Raw genomic sequence first — 21,243 nt, 5'->3', positions numbered from 1 at the left:
AAAAAATAAAAGTATAGAAATAATTAGTCAGAGCTGCAAATTATCTGACACCCTTTCAATATCCAATAGATAATGTATCATTTGTATTGTGATCACTCGTTTATAATAAAGTTTTACTGTTAAAAAATGTATTGTGTTGCTAACTGTCACTGTTTGCTTCGTGTAGTAAAGGATTACTTGAAACTCACATTTTCATAGTCAGGATGTTGGACTAGTTTTCTGACCGATCTACATGCATTGACTTATACGTTTTTTTAATTCAAACCTTTATCTCTCTGAAGATTTCTTATAAAACAGTATCATTACATTTTAAAAAGACCAAAACCATACTTAAAAATAAAGCAGTTTATTCATAGCCAGTGAAATTGAAATATAAAGTGTACATATCAAACAGAAGCAAAGCCATAACTTGTATGTAACTGTCCAGTTGTTGCAGGTGGGCCCTGAAAAAGACCACCTGTCCCACCCAGTGAACAGTCTCCTCTGATGGAACAGATAGTGTGGTCCGTCAGGTCACTCATATCTGTAAAACATGACACATTCAATGTTATATCATGTAGCCTAGCTGAAATATACATCATACATCTGTAGTTATGGCAAAGCTACAAAATAATGAAACATTTTCTTCGATTATTAAATAAGATAGGCTACTAATAAATTCAGTATAGCCCTTGCTCAAGAAGCAACGAGTTCTGAGTGATACTGTGTGCTTTTTGAAATATAATGGACAGGAAACAAACAGCAGCAGAGGCAACTTACAGTAGGCTATTCCTGTCTATTAATTTAATTTTAATTTAAAATCTTTATTTAAAAAGGGACAATGTACAGTTAGAACATAAATGTTGCCATTTGATGCACTATACCAGATTATAGCTTTAAGTTAATTTGCATCTGTAGTCCCTTGGCAGGTCACAAAAAAAACACAGTAACAAGACAGATTATTAGTATACAGGGATAAAACACCACAACAACATGGCTACACACGTCTGCATGCAACTCCCCCCACCTTCCTCATCCCACCCACGCCCACACACACAAAAACAAGTCTAAGGACCAAATTAGTGGTTGCAGAGCTGAGCAGCTTTTAACAGATTTTTTAAGTTAGATTTGAAGACTCTGAGAGAGCTACTGCCCCTTACGGCGTCAGGTAAGGTATTCCACTGGTTTGTGGCTCTTACACAAAAAGCAGATTGCCCCGCTACAGTGCGGCGAAATGGTATGGTACAATCTCGTATGGAGGATATTCTAGTGGATCTGATGGAATTTGACGAGCGAGCGTGGACAAAAACACATAATGACTGTGGGGCCAAACCATTTAAAATTTTATAGACCATACACAAATTGACGAATAACCTAAAATTCTCAAAGCTCAATAACTCATGTTTCTTATAGTGTACATAAACACTGGAGATGTAATAGGCCTACTGATGCATGTACCACGACTGCTTGCATAACTACAAACTGTCAACAACAAACAAATACTTTTCAGTTTCCAACACACCGTACAGTTTCCCCGTCTGTTTTTCACACAGGGGCTGTCATGGACAGACTCACAGATCTAAACGTTAGCATAAAGCTAACGGTTAAGCTAGCGGACGCAATCGCTAACGCTAACTACTTAATCCAGCGGCATTATCTCGTTTCAGTCGGCGTTGGTTATTATAGGAGGGATAAATCAAAGCACATTACACACATTGAACTCATAAACGGACAGATTTTTTATTTATTTTTTTAAATAGGACTACTTACATTTCCAGAGGAGAGATGGTGTCTCTCAGTCTTCCAGGCACAATCTCCTCCACACTCCAGTATAACGGCAGATCACACTAGATTGCCAACCTTTGCTGAGCATAGCCTAACACAAAATGAAGTAAATCCATTCAGCCCCGGTCTGCTTCGAGGCTGGGGTGTGATGGTAGCTTGAGGATGAGCTAACACTGCGGCTTGCTTCTACTCTGTTGTTGCATTAGCAGGTGCAGTTCCAGGTGTGTGTGGTTACGAACGGGGACGTCTTGATTTGCCAATCAACTACTGAGTTTCTGGCGAGCTTTCCCGTGGGAGTATTTATGTTAATGAAAACCGACCAATTTCGTCATCAGTCTGTGTTTTTTGGAACAGACCATCAAATCCCCCCTTTTTTTAAATAAGCATCCCAGAAGAAACTGACATATTGGTTTTTTTGAAGCGTGTGTGTGCTGGTAGGGACCCCAATAACCTAAAAAGGGTGCCAAAACACCAGCAATGTTTGGTTTTTCATAATATGTCCCCTTTAAGCCTGCATGCAATGCTATGTATGTGAAGTTTGTTTGTCATAAAGTCACTGAGTTACAGTAAGTGAAGAGGACAACTGCAGTCAGTCAGTGAGTGTATTCATCACAGGGGATGCTTATAATAGCCCAGCTATTCAAAAACATCAGCTGGAGAGGACGCTGGCGCTGTCTGTTCGCCGCTTCTCCAAGCTATTTTTGGGACAATTTTGGTAAATTTTATTTTAAAAAGTGTTTTTTTGTGGACCTTTGGTCTCTTCTTGGTTCCCTGCGGGCTACACCAACATCGAAAAGCAGGCTTGTGGACTGTTGTCCACAAGCCTGTTACAGTCAGATTCAGCTGTCAGCTGAGCCGGCTCAGCTGACAGCTCCGCAGTGTGTGGAACACAGTGCGATGGTTCTGTTAACCATGGTCGAACGTACTACCATAGCCTATACTGATTTAAAAAGGGTAGCCTAGGCTATAGAACAATATAGAAACAGCGGAGGAGATTAAGATTGTTTCCAGCAATTATTTTCTTCATGAATGACTTGTGGCAGTTCCATGCGCAACAGGGATGTCACTCGTGTCCGTTTTACGCATGGTGCTTTAACGGAAAGATATGTGGGGGTCTGTAGTAGCCTATCTGTGGCGATGCCACAGCGATCGCAGGGACTTCACTTGTCATTAAACTTATAAATCTGACTGTATTTCATATCACAGGGACACAGCGATGACTGTATTAAATATCAAACTGATAAAAACGATCCGACTGCAGGCTATAGTGTATCACGTATAAAGTATTTTCATATTGACGGACATCGCATCCATTCAGTTAATGCTGATTGTCAAGTCAGTTAGATGACTATGTACTTGTTCATATAGTTTGAACACTTTGTGAATCAGAGTGAATGGTATTCTGCTCAAATATCTAATAGCATACTTTAAATGTGATATACGCTATATACAGTTGGATAGTTTTTAACAGTTTGTTATTAAATACAGTCATCGCTGTGTCCGTTTGATATGAAATACAGTCAGATTTATTAGTTAAATGACACAAGTGAGAGCTGAAACGTCCCTACGGTAGAGCTAAGAAGGCTCTGAGGGCGCTCCGGACCAACCTTACCAACGTATGACGTACGAAAGAGATTCGTAGCAAAGAACGTTTCGGTAAACAGGCGAAATGTTAAGTAGGAACTCTACGTAGGGGTTACGAATGACGTAGCGTTAAGAAGGCTCTAAGAAGGCTTTGGGAAACCGGCCCCAGGACATTTCAAACCTTTTAGTGTCTGATGTGGGTCTCTCCGACCATTCAGGTTTGTTTTTTGGGAGTACAATATCTTTGCACACAACTGCAAAAACAAAGGTTATCAAAAAACGGTATATTACTGAAAATACGAGTGAACAATTTATCCAGGCATTTTCTCTGTCCCCGCTCCTCCCCTGTATCTCAGTTAATGAGCTTGTATGTAACTTCAACTCAAAAATTACAAATGTTATCGATGCTATTGCACCCACCAAGGTGAAAATCATCTCTGGTAAAAAAAGGTCTCCCTGGAGAAATACCCCTCAGGTCAGAATTGAAAAAAGAGAGTGCCGTAAAGCAGAACGCAGGTCAGGGTTCGACATAACGTATAGCCCGATGGCCCGGGGCCAGTAAAATCATATGCAGGGCAAGTTGATTGGCCAGTCACTGTCCCGCCCGGGCCAGTGACTGGCCAATCACAGTTCAGTATCTTTTTGTGACTACATCATGGTTCATTGAAATGCGCGTTGAGAGTCGGAATGAAAGCAGTGTTTATTTAAGACTCAATATAATAAACCTAATATAAAATATATTTTTTAATGAAAGGCCAGTGGACAACCGATGCGTGGGCGTTTTGACAGGCGGAGCAACAAGCGGGTGCACTCTCGCTCCGTTGGCAGAGCTGCCTACCGTCCGCCTGCGAGTCGACAAATCAATCGACTTGCTTTGCCCCCTTTCTTTCTTCCCACAGCAGAGGTTCAGGTGCAGAAAATTATAACTGCGCTTTTCCTTTAGCTGCCGCCATTATGTTACAGTATTTGCATGCAAGCCCCAATGGTAATACAAATGAGAGGCTTTATTTAAACGCTGTGACTGCGTCTCCGGTGATTGTGTCGGTTGTAGACAGAAACCAACGGAGGGACTCCGCTCACTGTACAGTTCCTATAGTCGCGCAGTTTGGCACTGTGTTTTCAGGCTCGAGACATTCAATCAGATCGCGGAAGTCTTTCCCATTGAAATCGCTAACGGGGGGAATATCCCCGGTTATTATTTTAGCCACAAACCACAGTTCATCTGCGCGACGGCTCACTCGCTAGCGAGATCACACGGTGAAACGCTGCTGTGATCGGACGAAGGCATTGTGTGTTTCTAAGGTGATTTAACGTCATAGTCTTAGACGAGCGTTTAGCATTATGCTGCATATTTTGCACTGCATTGTTTTTTATCAATAGTTTGAAAAAATGGTCCCACACTGGACTCTTATGTGAAGCTGACACTTCATGGAGAAGTGACACTCGCTGCGCGCTCACGACCAGACGTGAACTCGCATATACGGTGAAATCTCCCATTAAAAAAACAGCATAACCCCCTGATTTTCGGATTTCTATTCTATTTTTAAAGTCAACTTGAGCGCAAGTGGAAAACCGGTCATTCGGTCATTCACATCCCTAATGCATAGAGAAAGTAATAAAAACAGCCTACCACACCACAAAGACTGATCAGACCTTCATCTCTTATTTTTTTTTTATGTTTGAACATGACTTCTGCAGGTGAACTATTCATTAAACTGCCCAAATTAAAGAATAAAAACAACCATCAAACTACTGGACTTTAAAATACTGGCCCACTCTTTCAACATACTTTCAGTTGTAGGCTTCAAATTCAATATGTTTGCCTGGTTTTATATTATGTGTATGAGCAATATCAACATTTCATATAATTAACTAAAAGAAAAATAACCAAATCTAAAGGGAATATATATACTGTTACAGTATAGATATTCCCTTTAGATCTGGTTATTTTCTTTATTTTTCTAATACAGGTATTATAATGATTGACACTAAATTATGAAGAAAAAAAAGTGTGTGCAGGGCCAGTGAAAATATACAAGGGGCCAGTAAAACTCGGATCCACTGGCCCGGCGGGCCAGTAGGAAAAAAAAGTTATGTTGAACCCTGCAGGTGGCGAAAAACAAATCTAAATGTTCACTATAACATCTTCAAAGAGAAACTACGCACGTTTAACCTAGAACTAAGAAATGCAAGACAGTCTTTCTTCTCTGACATCATCACCAAAAACGATAGTTACGTATGTAACTACGGTTCTATGAGTTCCGGATGACCGCCGAGGCGGTGCTTACAGCACTGGATGTTCCATCGCGCGCATGCGCAGGTCGAGATCTTTATACCAACAAAGTCACCTGTGACACCTGGGTGACTCCGGGAATGTATATATTCCGGAAGTCACCAGAGGTTCTGTTCCAACTGGATCTTCTCGCGGTGTCTGAGAAGTCTGAGTGACAGAGAACTCTGGCGGTCATCCGGAACTCATAGAACCGTAGTTACATACGTAACTATCGTTCTATTTCGTTCCTACTGACCGCCAGAGGCGGTGCTTACAGCACTGGATGACTTATACCAAAAAGGTCACGAAGAGTACTCATCAATTAAGGGCTTGCAGCCATCAACAAGACAGCTGTCATCCCACCGGATGAGGTGCAGCAACATTTACTCTGCAGAGCCGCGCAACGTACATGATGAAGACCATGTAGCCGTGGCGCAAATGTCCTGCCGTGAAATCCGCTTCAAGGCAGCCCCTGATGTAGCCATACTCCTGGTAGAATGGCACTCAACGGCCAAGGCATGGGGAGCCCCTGTGCTCTATATGCATTCAAGACCACCTCCACAAGTCAGTGGGAGTGTCTCTGTTTGGACAGGGCAGCCCCCTTCCCGCAGCTCCCATAGCAGACAAAGAGGTATTTGTCTTACGCAAGCTGGTTGTTGCCACAACCTATGCCCTAAGCGCCCGCACCGGGCACAGTGGGTCTGACGTTCTTTCTGCACCCCCTGGTGAGCCCAGGGGATTGAAAGCAGCCAACTCGATCGATTGGTTTACATGGTGGGGAGACAATCGTTTGGATAGGAAGGATGGATTGGCGAGAGCACCACTCCTGACCCTTCTGCATGCCAGAGCAAGCACGCCTGGCTCACTGCCGAGGCATGGAGTTCACCGACCGATTGCAGTCGCAATGGCAAGGAGGAATGCCGTCTTCATAGACAGCCGCGTCAGGTCTGCCTGACTCAGCGGCCCAAATGGGGGTAGACCTAAGGCCCTCAGGACTACTTGTAAGTCCCATGATGGTGCCCTCAGGGGTCATGGTGGCTGAATGAAGCCTCTGGCCTGACTAGGTAGTGGGACCCTACCGTCTGGTTGTCCACCCCTGCATGTGCGGCCGATATCGCAGCCACATAGACGCACAGGGTGGAAGCAGCTGTCCTGCTGCCCAACACAGACTGCAGAAAGTGTAGTATCACTACCACTGACAAGTCCATGGGACTTCGCCATGTGCCATGCACCACTGTGAAAACAACTTCCACCTGTCTGCATAGCGCCATGTAGTGGCGAGTGCCCCTGAAGTTAAAACGGTATGGACCTCTGACTGGTCGCAATACGTCAACAGTGGGTCCTGGCTACCAGGAGCCCCACGCACAGCTGCAGGCGCCCCGAGTTCGGGTGCCACATGTGTCCGCCTACCTGAGACAGAAGGTCCTGTCTCCCTGGAAGGCACCAAGGCTCTCCTTGAGGAGTTTAGTAACGCTGGGATCCATGGCCTTCCTGGCCAATGTGGAGCCACCAAACGTAGGCTGTAACTGCAATGCTGGACCCCATCCAGTGTTGTCAGTAACAAAAGCTACACACATAGTGTGTGGCACGGCTCATCCACTGGCAAGCAATAAGTAAGCTATGCACGCAAGGCTTAGGTGAGAGCCCACGCTGGTGGGACACAGCTCAATACACAGTGAAAGCGACTTCTGACCCGAAGCCGCCCACTTGACGAGCAAATTAGTAGCCTATGCAACCGCTCTAGGCGACAATGCTACAAATACTGTGGCGGTGGCTTGGCTCACCCCAAGCCACTCGCTGTCGATTAAATCAAAGTAAGCAACCGGTCTAGGCGAACTTAGCACCCGATCACAGTGCAACAATGCTAGAAAGACAATACATTCGTGCATACAATTAGCAACCGGGCTTAGTGAAAAACACACAAGCAACGGTGCGAAGGAAATGCACAAAGCAGGATGACTGGCCAAGCACTAGCCAGAGCATCCTGCCTTAGGGGACTGGTCCTCTCCATCTAGGAGAACCCAGGGGGACAGTGGGTCATCTCTTCGGAAGCAAAGAGATATGCCACTGCCCTGCCATACTTGTCCCAATCATGCCCACCACCCCCGGATGGAGTCTCCACCCCCGGGGGTGGCCCTTTTCTATCGCTGTGTTCCGGACACCTGGAACTTGGACAGCTTGGATAATGATAATTAGATTATGCTGAGGTCAGCCTACTTATCAGTCGAAGGAAGAGGCTGTACTCCAGCAGCCTCCATTGCATGGAGTGCTGTAGTAGCTGCTGAACGGTAGCTACGCGCTATGGAGAAAGGCAGGCTCGCATGGCCGCCGACTCGAGCACCAGCTGAGCTGTAATGGTGGAAGGGATGCTGCCACACTGTCTAATATCCGCAGAGCCAGGGACGGCCCAAACGGAGGAACCCTGAACTGGTACACCCTGCCCAGAAATGCAAAGGGGAGGACCACCTGTGACATTGGGCAGTAGGGACTTGAAGTAGCATCTTTCAGGGCTATGACACAACCCAGTCCGCCTGAGCGATAGACTGGAGTACCCCTGCAACACGCAGCATGGGGAAAGGAAGAATCGTGAGGCACTGATTCCGCCGTCTTAGTCCAGAACGGGGCGACCCCGCCCCACCTCCTGGTACCTGAACTTCGGTTGAGTAGAACCTACCGAGCATCGAGTAGCACCCCCAAGGACTCTGGGGGAGGGCGGAGGCTGGACGCCGACCTCCTGGCGCCTGAAATGCAGCTGTAGCGCAGTGTACGGCACTGTGCAGAATGTGCTAAGAAGCACTGGCCCCTTGATTGTCCACCTAAACGTGGTTGAAGCTATTGGCACGGGGTACCACAGAGGTTCCCGGCCTGGAATCAGGCAGAGGTGCACGTCGCAGCGTGCAATTACTGTCTAGCCTGGTCAACCTGGACACTTCGCACCGGGCCTGAAGAGCAGCTGGCCGAACGTCTGGCCTGGGATCACTGAAAGAGAATGGAGGGTCAGTCGACACACCTCCGACTGGGACGACGTCACAGTTGACGTCAACCTGCCTAGCTCCCTAAGTCATAATGCAAAGTCTGCAGTGAAGCATCACTGAGGGTCCATGCTGAGTGACCAGCACCTGACCCCTGTATGGTTAGCGACCGAGCCAGGACTGTGTGAGAAAGCAAATTCCCAGATGGCCCACACAGGCAGCAATGTCGTAACTCCTAATAAGGAGATCGCCTGAAATCCGGCACTGGGGCCGAGGGCAGCGCACATCGGCTCTCAGAGCCTCGTCTGGGGAGACAACCAGGGATGCTAGCAGGCTCAATCGGAGCTAACCAGTCCGAGCCCTAACTATCAGCATTGTGCATGGCTGCCAGAGCTCTGCTGTCACAGTGTGATGGGAGAGAGCCCTTAGATCTGGCCAGCATCTACGGAGCTGAGCGGAATAAGGCTCAGAGGGAGGCACACAGGAACGGAGGATTGAGGGCCTGCCGCTGGTTGGAGGCTAGTAGAAGAGCCTCTACCTAGCAACCTAAGTGCCTGAGACATGAAACTACAGTTCATGCATGGGCTATCTGACAGCGCTTCCCTCAGGTACTCAACCCTGAGACCTGCAGGGCACTTGTCATGGCCATTCCCCACTGTATGGAGGTCATGAAGGCGTAAGCTGCCCACTGTCGCGCCAACTAAATATGCATCTGACTAAGGTATGCAACCGGGCTCCAGGCGAGAACAACCGAGCCGCGGCGAGAACAACCGAGCCGCGGCGCGACACCGCCAGAATAATACAGCGGCGGTGCAAAACTATAGCGCCCACTGGCGAGCAATTACAGTAGCCTGCGCAGACACGACAACTGTGTGACAGCTACAATAACACAGTGAAGGCGGCCCTTGGAAACATAAGACGCTCACTGGCTAGCAACTAATGTATGCAACCGGGCTTCAGGCGAGAGCAACCGAGCCACGGTGCGACACCGCTAGAATAAAACGGTGGTGGTGTAAAACTATGCTGCCCACTGGCGAGCACAATTACAGTAGACTTTAGGCAATCGAGCTTTAGGCGAGAGCACCCAAGCAACAATGCGACCTGTTGTGTAAAACTATGCTGCCCACTGGCGAGCATAATTACAGTAGGCTTTAGGCAATCGAGCTTTAGGCGAGAGCACCCAAGCAACAATGCGACCTGTTGTGTAAAGCTATGCTGCCCACTGGCGAGCATAATTACAGTAGGCTTTAGGCAATCGAGCTTTAGGCGAGAGCACCCAAGCAACAATGCGACCTGTTGTGTAAAACTATGCTGCCCACTGGCGAGCATAATTACAGTAGGCTTTAGGCAATCGAGCTTTAGGCGAGAGCACCCAAGCAACAATGCGACCTGTTGTGCAAAACTATGCTGCCCACTGGCGAGCATAATTACAGTAGGCTAGGCAATCGAGCTTTACGAGAGCGCACCCACGACCCCCTAAATAACACAGTTCAATTGAATTCAGTTTACTTAAGAAGGGGACAGTGCAAATCAATAAACCACATGATCATACATGGGTTAAAAAATGCTAGAATTAGCCAAAATGCTATTCTCCATCTGCAGTCCCCTGGCAGTGTCAGCGGCTCTTGGTGACGGCAACGACGTTCACTGGTGAGCAAATTAAGTAGCCTATGCAGTCAGGCTAAGGCGTGAGCTACCGTGCAACACGGCTATAATAACACAGCGGCACAGACACGACACCCGTGCCGTGAAACTAAGCTGCCAACTGGCGACACACTACAGCAGCCTACACACGAGCAACAGTGTGACACGGCTAAAATAACACGGTGAAGGCGATTTAGGAAACTAATTCGTCCACCGGCGAGCCATACTAGTGTGTGGCACGGCTCACCCACTGGTACGAGCAAATTAAGTAGCCTATGCAACCGCTCTAGGCTACTCACAATGCTACAAAGTACTGTGGCGGCGGCTTGGTACCCCCAAGCCGCTCGCTGTCGATTAAATCAAAGTAAGCAACCGGTCGGGGCGAACGTAGCACCCGATCAACAGTGCAACAATGCTAGAAAGACAATACATTCGAGCATACAATTAGCAACCGCCTTAGCGAAAAACACACAAGCAACGGTGCGAACAACAGTGAAAGAGGCTCCTGACCCGAAGCCGCACCTGACGAGCAAATTAAGTAGCCTATGCAGCCGCTCTAGGCTACTCAGCAGCCGAGCAACAGTGCGACAATGCTACAAAGTACTGTGGCGGCGGCTTGGTACCCCAAGCCGCTCGCTGTCGATTAAATCAGAGTAGGCAACCGGTCGGGGCGAACGTAGCACCCGATCAACAGTGCACAATGCTAGAAAGACAATACATTCGAGCATACAATTAGCAACCGGGCTAGCGAAACACACAAGCAACGGTGCGAACGAAAGAATAACACGGCGACTGTGAACCCAGCCGCCGCCTGATCTAATCAAAGCAAGGTGGAAAGGTGATATTAGCTTCCGCGGTAGCCTCGGGCTACGCGTAGCCTTCACACTTTACTCACCCCTACCGGCCGCAGCCAAGTCGAACGAATTGCAAGTCGCAGCCCTTGGTGGTCGAAGTCAAATCGAAGCACCAACCCTTAGGTACGAGCTACTTGCGACAAGCTAATGGTATATTAGCACACAACAATGTGTGCGACCTGCTAGTCCGCGAGAATATAGAAGGAACAGAACCTCTGGTGACTTCCGGAATATATACATTCCCGGAGTCACCCAGGTGTCACAGGTGACTTTGTTGGTATAAAGATCTCGACCTGCGCATGCGCGCGATGGAACATCCAGTGCTGTAAGCACCGCCTCTGGCGGTCAGTAGGAACGAAATAGAACAGCAACAATGCACATGCCCTGTTTGCTGCTGTTGACAGGCTAACAAACCCTCCTGTGGCAGTAGCGTCTGAGCATCTTTCCACGAGGGCCTGCAATGAATTTGCCTCCTTCTTTACTGAGAAAATTCATAAAATAAGACAAGCTGTCACTGCATCAATACCAGGTTCAAGATATGTTTTATCTCTGTACCCATTTAAAAACAAATTCAGATGCCATGTCAGAGTTTTTTCTGATAAACAAGAAAAACCTGGATGACATTATACAACACCTGAACTCCTCCTCCTGTTGCCTTGACATTCTGCCCACAGGCTTCTTTAAAACTGTTTTTAGCTGTATGGCCTAAGATTTCCTAGAAATTGTCAATATGTCCCTTCGCACTGGTGTATTCCCACAGGCCCTGAAAACAGCTGTCATCAAGCCACTCCTAAAAAAGAACAATCTAGATACATCACTCATGAACAATTATAGGCCGATATCCAACCTACCATTTTTAAGCAAGATCATTGAAAAAGCTGTTCAGCATCAGCAAAATAACTACTTAGCAATGAATAACTGCTTTGATGTCTTTCAGTCAGGTTTTCGACAACACCACAGCACTGAGACTGCTCAGGTTAAGGTCCTCAATGACATCCACTTAAACACAGACAGTGGCAAAAGCTCTGTATTAGTTTTATTGGATCTCAGTGCTGCGTTCGACACAGTTGACCACAGCATATTACTAGATCGACTAGCAAACTGGGTTGGACTCTCTGGAACTGTGCTAAACTGGTTTGAATCATACTTAAAGGAAAGAGACTACTATGTGTCAATAGGCAATTTCACATCCGAGCGAACAAATATTACATGCAGGGTCCCCCAAGGTTCCATTCTTGGGCCTCTTCTGTTTAACATATACATGCTACCGCTAGCTCAGATTATGAACAAAAACAAATTATTAGGGCTGTCCCCGACTCAGAATTTTCTCAGTCGAATCGGATCTGCCTGTTCAAACCAGAGATTCGACTATTCGTGATACTATTTGTCAATCAGAAAAGTGCATTGGAGTGAGATATTTGACCAACCGTCAACCCGAAAACAGTTGAAAACAGACTTTAAGACCACCGAAAACAGAGCTTAAAATAAACAACCTCCAGGTTGGATATATTAAAAAAATTACGAGTGAACCAGGGAGTTGGAGCGCAGCTGAAGCGCGAGCGTGCCCGAGCCTCGGCGAGCCAGTGAGAGGGAAACAACACAGAGCCGGTGACGGCTGCAGAGAATGGTGATTTGCACGAGTAAAAAAGACGAGATGCTCGCGGTCTACTGGGGCTTAATTGTTTCCAAGGCGACCTATCTTTATTACAGCACATAGCAGAGCAGAATCAATAGGCATATATGGCGCGCAATTTGCACAGCGCAAACGTATACATCTGCTTTGGTTTTTTCTTTTGCCATTTCCTCTTTAGTTTTCACCACTCTTCTTCTATGGCGGCCTGATGTGACCAGGGACGTGACACATTACCGCCACCTATTGCCCTGGCATGATAACGTCAGTATTTTGCTCTTATTTTCTCTTTTATTATAATGTACACTGGCTGAAAAAAAAAAAAAACGATGGTTCGACTTGAAGAATCTGCGTCGACTGCGGGGGTTCCCGACTGATGATTCGAATCATCGACTTTCAGGGGGCAGCCCTACAAATTATGCTACCATAATTATGCAGACGACACACAAATTTACATAACCATATCACCAGGAGACTATAGTCCGATTCAAGCACTAAGTAAATGCATTGAACAAATCAATGGCTGGATGTGCCAAAACTTTCTTCAATTAAACAGCGACAAAACTGAAGTAATTGTCTTTGGTGCCAGGGATGAACAATCAAAAGTCAGCGCACAGCTTAAATCTGTTATGTTAGAAAGCACACACCAAGCTAGAAATCTTGGAGTAGTGATAGATTCCGACTTAAATTTCAAAAAACACATTAAATCAATTACTAAGTCAGCCTACTACCACCTTAAAAATATATCGAGAATTAAAGGGCTAATGTCTCAGCAGGACTTAGAAAAACTTGTCCATGCATTTATTTTTAGTAGACTTGACTACTGTAACAGTGTCCTTGCTGGCCTTCCTAAAAAATCAATCAGACAGCTTCAGCTAATTCAGAACGCTGCTGCTCGAGTCCTCACTAGGACCAAAAAAGTGGATCACATCACCCCAGTTCTGAGGTCTTTACATTGGCTTCCTGTTAACCAAAGAATTGATTTTAAAATATTGATGTTGGTCTACAAAGTCCTAAATGGTTTAGGGCCAAAATACATATCTGACCTACTGGTCCCTTATGAACCAGTCAGAGCTCTCAGGTCGTCTGGGACTGGGCTATTGAAAGTCCCCAGAGTAAGGACCAGACAGGGAGAGGCAGCCTTTAGTTTTAATGCACCCAAGCTCTGGAATAAACTTCCAGGGGACTTGAGGTCCGCTTCAACACTCGGCTCTTTTAAATCACCGTTCTGTTTCCGTTTTAACCTGAAATTTTAATTTCTCATTTTGAATTAATTATTATTATTTTTATTTTTTTTGGGAATGTGTGCTCTATACTTGATGTATTTTGTTCTTGCTTAAATTCTTTTTTGAATGTGTGCTCTATGCTTGATGTATTTTGTTATTGCTTATGTAAAGCACCTTGAATGGCCTTGTGTCCGAAATGTGCTCTAAAAATAAACTTGCCTTGCCTTGACTTGCCTTATGACACACACCATTGGGTTTTATATGGAAAAGCTGGGTGGTCCTCTCTTAAAGAAAGACGTGACACACATTTGCATACGTTACAGTATAAAGCCCTGACCGGGAAGCTACCACATTGTTTGAATGCAATGCTGCAAATTTCAGATGGGCTTTATCAGATCCGCTCCACTGACATGCTCATGTTATATACACTCAACGGCCACTTTATTAGGTACAGCGGTTCATTTTCTTGTTAACACATATCTTATCAGTCAATCAAATGGCAGCAACTCAATACATTTAGGCATGTAGACCTGGACGGGACAACTTGTTGAAGTTAAAACCGAGCATCAGAATGGGGAAGAAAGTGGGTTTAAGTAACTTCGAACATGGCAATGTTGATGGTGCTAGAAGGGCTGGTCTGAGTATTTCAGAAACTGCTGATTTACTGGGATTTTCACACACAACCATCTCTAGGGTTTACAGAGAATGGCCTAAAAAAGAAAAAAATATCCATTGAGCGGCATTGGTGTGGACAGAAATGCCTTGTTGATGTCAGAGGTCAGAGGGAGGATGGGCATGCTGGTTCAAGATGATAGAAAGGCAACAGTAACTCAAATAACCACTTGATACAACCAGGGTATGCAGAATACCATCTCTAAATGCAAAACACGACCAATCTTGAAGCAGACGGGCAACGGCAGCAGAAGACCCCACAGGGTGCCACTCCTGTCAGCTAAAAACAGGAAACTGAGGCTACAATTCACACATGCTCTCCAAAATTAGACAATAGAAGATTGGAAAAGTTTTGCCTGATCTGATGAGTCTCAATTTCAGTTGTGAAAGTCTGATGGTAGGGTCAGAATTTGGTGTAAACATGAAAGCATGGATCCATCCTGCCTTTCACCATCAACCATGCCACGTTAAAAGTCACTTAAATCCCCTTTCTGACGCTCGTTTTTAACTTCAGCATGTTATCTTGACCACATCTACATGACTAAATGCATTGAGTTGCGGCCATGTGATTGTAAGACTAGCTTTTTGTTTTTATAAGCAATTGAACAGGTGTACCTAATAAAGGTTTCCGTTTCCCCTCAATCTGTAGTATTGCATTGCTGTGTGTAAAGACTAGGGATGGGCATAATTAATAGATTAATCGATCATTGCTCGTTAAGAATATTGTCGATCACGTGAAATTGTTATGATCATATAGCCGTTGTGTTGCACAATGGGAGTCCGGCAGCACAGCAATGAGTTTCACTATGTGGCAGCACCAAAGACTGTATGGGCAGCAATTAAACATTCTACCAGCAGAGGCAGCAGCCTGCGAGCTGCCCTAATGTCAAAACATAAACAGGAAGAAGTTAAGGAGAAGTTTGGCATCGGACCGGACAGCTTTAGAACCGAAAATAACAAAGTGCATTAAGCATTGTGAAACCTTGTATAAGTACAACACTTAAACAAACCAAATTATGTACCACTTGTACATTGAAGCCTACATCCGACCCTGTTTAACATGTGACGTTAGCGCCGCTAACTTTAGCGTCTATGCTTTCCTACTTCGCCTTCATCAGGTAACTAATTTGCACATTTTAGATGATGATTAGATGAAGTAACGTTAGGTCCTTTATCACTCAGAGAAACGTGCCGTGCCCTTATGCAGTCTTTGGCAGCATCTTAGGAGGCGCATGTGTTTAAACTTTAAAGGTATCGTAGCATTGGCTCCTTGTTGGCTCATAGCCTCGGGCCGCATTTTATTATTATTTTATTTTAAAAAGTTGCCTTGTCTTAATAGATTGTTGTTTGCCTAGAAGATCTTGGAATAAAGATGTAATTGAGTAAAAACCTCTTGTATACAGTCTATGGTAAACACGCTGTATTTTGGATGTTCTGTTGGCATTTTTTAATATGTAAAAAAAGATAACGATTACTCGATAATTGCTCGTTAATTTTCCCGATGATCGATCAATTGAATTTCTTAAAATGCCCATCCCTAGTAAAGACCCTTCCTCGTTAATGTATTGTTTTCTTTAGGAAATTGGGCCATTTATGTTGCATCTTTAGGTGCATATTACTTTATATTAATACCGCTACATTACCCAGCTGTTTGGTTTTGACTGTAAATATAAGTTTTGTAGACTGTACACTAAATATTTTCCTACACTCCATCAGCTGCTGTTTTCATATGTTCAGTTTGGTTATTATGAAGCTGAGAGCACTGAAGGCCAACACACTGTGTCTTGTGTCTTCTGAGTTGATCTTACCAAGTGAATCTTTGCTCACAAACATCGCAGCTTTTGATTTTTTTTTCCAGTGCGGATGACTATGTGTTCTGTCAAATGTCCCTTTCATATTTAACTGTTTCTCACACTCAGAGCAGCTGTGTACTTTCTCTCAAGTATTACCTTTTATATCACTCTTTAAACCCAACTGAAGCTCTCTGGTCTCCTCAGACTCATCACCCCTGTCTTCAGACTTAGAGGAGTCTTCAGGCTGGTCTTCAGTCTCAGGTTGTGAATGTGGATCTGGATGGGAGTTCCTGGATGGTTCTGGTCCTCCACTGTCCTCTCCATCAGCTGCTGTTTCCATCTGTTCAGTTAGTCTTTGATGAAGCTGTGAGGACCAAGGACCAACAACCTCAAGTGTTTTGTTGAGCTGAGATCCAGAAATCCAGTGGTATTTCAAGGTCTTTTCTCCACCGTCTTCAGTCTCTTCACAATCTTCACTCTTCACAGTTACAGGAGTGAAGGGGAACTTGATGATATCTTGAAGCTGCTCTCCCTCCTGACTGCTCCACACTTCCTCCTGTTCCTCTTTAATGTGTGGGGGCTCTGGTGGTGGCTCCTCCTGGTCCAGACTGGGGCTCCACTCCTGCTGCTCAGGGGGAACCTCTTCTTTAACCACCACAAGCTGCTGGACGTCTGCAGGGAAAAGGCCAAACACAAGGAAAACCACATGAGTTTATGTTGAAGACAAACTTAACATGGAGACTCTGATGTAAGAAACAGCATCTAAAAATCCAAAGTGCCGTCATCTGTCTGCTGGTAAATGAAAAGATTCATATTTCCATAACATTTGCTTTAGACAAGACGTGCAAGATTAGAGGTGGGCCATAGTTGACTTTTAAAGGCTGATATAATGACGGTAGTTTGGAGGAGGACAAAAGCAGATAGAGGAAAATGGAAAGATAGGGAGCTAGGGTTGGTGGGTGGATGGATGGTTGGTGATTTGAGTGGGTCCTTTGGGAAATTCAAAAGGTCCCAAATAAAAAACTGATGGAGAAATTGTAGCGTTCCTTTAATGTTGGTGTGATATGGTTATAATAAACATATTAATTTATGTTGATATAATCTAATACTCAAATGAATTTATCAGATTTCAAATTGTATTTGTTTGATCTGAAATCTAACAAATACAATTCTAAATCTTGGAAGTTTATTAGACTACAAGTATGCATTAAGATCTACATAGTTATGTTATTCAATGTACATTTATAATGATATAGCCTAATAGCATTGTTTGTATTTTCATTTACATTAGAACATAATACTCATACCCTACTTTAGTCATTTCTTTGCTTTGGTTTATTTGATAATACATCTCGTCTTAACTGCAATGCATTGTGATTAAATAAATTATGAAGACAGTGGACTAAGTGGAAGTCCGCAGTGAACTAGATTAACGCTTGTTTTGGACACAAACCCTGAGGAATTGTGGACTTTCCCTGATACGGTCGCAAAAGCTGTGTAATCCGCAGGTCCACTGAAGTCTGCACGTTTGAATCCAGCCTAGATGTGATTTCCTGTATTCTAGTGCCCTTTAACATGTAGTTGGATTATTGTCTGGCTAAAGCAAAAGAAAAAATTTAAAGGGCGGCCATATTCTGTAATTTCATCCAAAAAGTGTTTATCCCCAGTCAGATCACATATTTGAAAACACTATTACAAAGCTTTAACTACAGAAATTGATTTGATGAATAAGTCAGAGCAATCTTTAACCTTTCATTGTTAAAAAATCTCTTTAAATGTTCAGTAAGCGGAATGGTCAGTTTGGCTAACTTCCTGTCACTGACTGCAGTTAGAAGTCCCCTCCCTCATCCCCACGTCACCACATTAATGCACTGCGGTCTTCCAGCAGCGAGTTATCTAGCATCATCTCATATAAGTAAGTGTGATAAAACATGATAAAAACCATCAAAACAGACATTGGGAAGGATTTGTACCTGCTCTGCCATTGTAGGCCCATACACATTCACCGATCTGTAGCTCTGCGCGTGCACCGGCAGTGAGACAGGTGCCGGTTTGTAGCGTTCTCTCTTCTGATTGGATATCAGTTTCAGGATCCCCGAAAAGTTTATTTGCCGATTACATGCAGAGCGGGTGACTGAGAGATCGGCTTTATGAAACGCGCACACTATGTGATCACTGTATGAATAAAGAGCGATTTAAAACTTATATTAAAATAAATAAATCACTTACTTCACCTTTAAGCTTGCATGCAATGCAATGTATGAGAAGGTTGGGTGGTCCTCTCTTAAAGAGAGACGTGACGCACATTGGCAAATTGTACAAAGCCCTGACCGGGAAGCTACCACATTGTTTGACTGTAATGCAGCAAATTTCAGATGGGCTTTATCAGATCCGCTCCACTGACATGCTCATGTCTCACAACAAGCCCTGTCTGAGCTTGGAAAGTCAGCTTTTCGCTTTAGTGCCCGACTCCTGGAACAACTTACAGCAACAATTTAAGATAAATACCTTCATATCCTTTAACAAATTTAGACATATTATCTTAAATCTGCCAAACTCTACCTGTAACTGTTTTAATGAGGCTATATTGTCCTTTCACTAATTTAATTTTAATTGCAGTCATTCTACATCACTGTCTAAATTGTTTTGTCTCTTTATCAGTTGTGTATTTGATGTATTTACATTGTTTGTGTATATTGTTGTTTTTGCTTTGCATTTGATTGACTTGACGTCATTGCAAATGAGGGTCATCCCTCAATCTATCTAAAGTATATATTAAAGTTTAAAAAAGTATCCAATAATATCAAATAAAATCTAGTAGCTAAAACGACGGTGGCCCTTTTTCCATTTACCAATAGACTACAGGAGGGCTACATGTTTAGCATTAGTTAGCATAGTTTAGCATCAGTTAGCCTTTTCACTTCACGCTCACTGTGGCTCATATGTGTTAGCCAGTGTTTTCCCTGATTGACTTGTAATGTGGAACATACCTGCTAAGTATAACCGGACTTCAGGCTTCCAAACAGCGTCCAGTAGTTTTTGTTGACGCTCGTTCTCCTTCTTTAAACGACAACGTTCCTCCTCGTGCTCTGCTATGGTTCTTTCAAACAGCCCAAATATCTCTTCAGCGGCCGCATTCAGTCGCTGCTTCACCAACACTCTCACCATATCCGCTTTAGACATGTTTCCCCACAGTCACGACGACTCTGTCTCCACAAACTCCGTCACAAACTCTTTATCAGTATCAAATCTCCTCTCTCAACAAAACAACGGCACTGTGCTGTTTTGGTTACGACCCAAATACAAAGAGGGGGACATCCGGTTCCGGGGAAACAGGGCGAATAACCAGGGCCGGATCTAGGCATAGGCATTCTAGGCACGTGCCTAGGGCCCATTTCCACAAGGGGGCCCAGTGAGAAGGAACATTTTTTTTTTTTTTTTACGGTATGTGTTTTGATATTAACATCATATTATGTAAGTTATCATACAAAAAAAGGAATACAAATTTTTGGTCTGGATAGTTAATAGCCAATTAATTTAATCAGTTCATCCGAGGTTAACTTATCACTCGGTATTGAGTTTATTTAAAAAAATTGGAAATTGGGCTGCCCTCAGTTGCCCATGCACTGTGTATACTGTAGCCTATAGCCTATTTCAGCCTCATCTGTGGAAAAAAAAGATAGCTGGACAACAGAGTTCTTCTGCTTCGTTCCTCTCACTGCATTTAAATGCATTCATAATATTAAAGAGAAATATGTCCCGTAAAAGAAAAAAAAGCACCATCCCAGAGGACACTGAATTATATTTTTTATTTTATTTATATATTATATTTTTTCTATATTAATATGTTTATGGAAAATCCATGTCTTTCTTCGATAGCTTTTATTTCTACTTCATTCGAGCCAGTATCTCCAAATTGTTTGTTCACACAAAATTCCTCAGATTTAGCCTCTTAATTTCCCTCTCAAAGTGCACCAAATTCATGCATTTCACTTTAAAAAGGTAAAAAAAATCTCCCGAGGGGGCATACCCCGGACCCCCCTAGGAGAGTCAGGATCTCGGCTGGCTACTATTTTCACTAAACTGGACATTGGAGGCACTAGGGATGAACTGGGTGTGTGAATGACATTTAACAATAGTCAATCATTTGACCACGATAACATTGGAGAGGGGGGCCCTAATCAAATTCGGCTTAGGGCCCCATGAAGGCTTGGGCCGGCTCTGCTCCCGGGTTATAATTTTAGTCGTCAAACCAGAGTTTTTCTGTGCGGCGTCTCAGACCGGCGATGTCTCACTGTGAATTTCGCCGTTACCCACCACAGAGTTCCACGCCAGGTTTCACCAGGTGAATCGCTGCTTCGCTCGCGCAAGGCTTTTGTGTTAGATCAGGCTTGCACGAGCGTTTTAACTTTATGCTGAATAAAGCATTGCACTGCACTGTTTTTCATCCAGTTGGAAAAATTGCTCCCACACTGGACTCTGCACGCACCTTACAGAAATGCTCCTGCAGTGAGCTCGCACACTCGGTTACGTTTCTCTTTACTCCCGTTTACAAACGCGCAACTCTTAAACAAATGAATGAGCATAATAGCCTACTCTTGTGGCAGTTCAAATGTACGTAGTTTTTCACCAAATCGTGAAGTATCCGTTTGAAGGGGGCCCGAAAAAATGCGGTATGCCTAGTGTAATCTTTCTTCTTAATCCGGGCCTGCGAATAACCTTCAAAAAGAAAGTCGAGGATGTCCACAATGAAGCACAATTTCCTTTTCATGTCCAGTCATCTTATGACTTATGCTAAAGCTGTTTCTTCCATGGACCTATTATAAAAGGTT

General features: G+C 44.3%; 1 protein-coding gene across 1 annotated transcript in view; it reads right to left on the bottom strand.

Moving 5' to 3' along the window:
- The window catches only part of LOC307269846 (uncharacterized protein), a 34,051-nt gene extending 14,378 nt beyond the window's left edge, over window positions 1-19,673 (bottom strand). The window contains exons 1-2 of the mRNA XM_080052927.1: window positions 19,402-19,673; window positions 16,568-17,083 (exon numbers count right to left, since the gene is read on the bottom strand). Of these exons, the coding sequence (XP_079909053.1) occupies window positions 16,568-17,083; window positions 19,402-19,594 (709 nt within the window). The 5' untranslated portion in view covers window positions 19,595-19,673. The remainder of the gene's footprint in view (window positions 1-16,567; window positions 17,084-19,401) is intronic.
- Between the last annotated feature and the right edge of the window lie 1,570 nt (window positions 19,674-21,243).

This window comes from Ammodytes marinus, assembly GCF_949987685.1.
Source record: "Ammodytes marinus genome assembly, chromosome: 24".
NCBI classification, from domain to species: Eukaryota; Metazoa; Chordata; class Actinopteri; order Uranoscopiformes; family Ammodytidae; genus Ammodytes; species Ammodytes marinus.
This window is presented reverse-complemented; position numbering and strand designations above follow the sequence as displayed.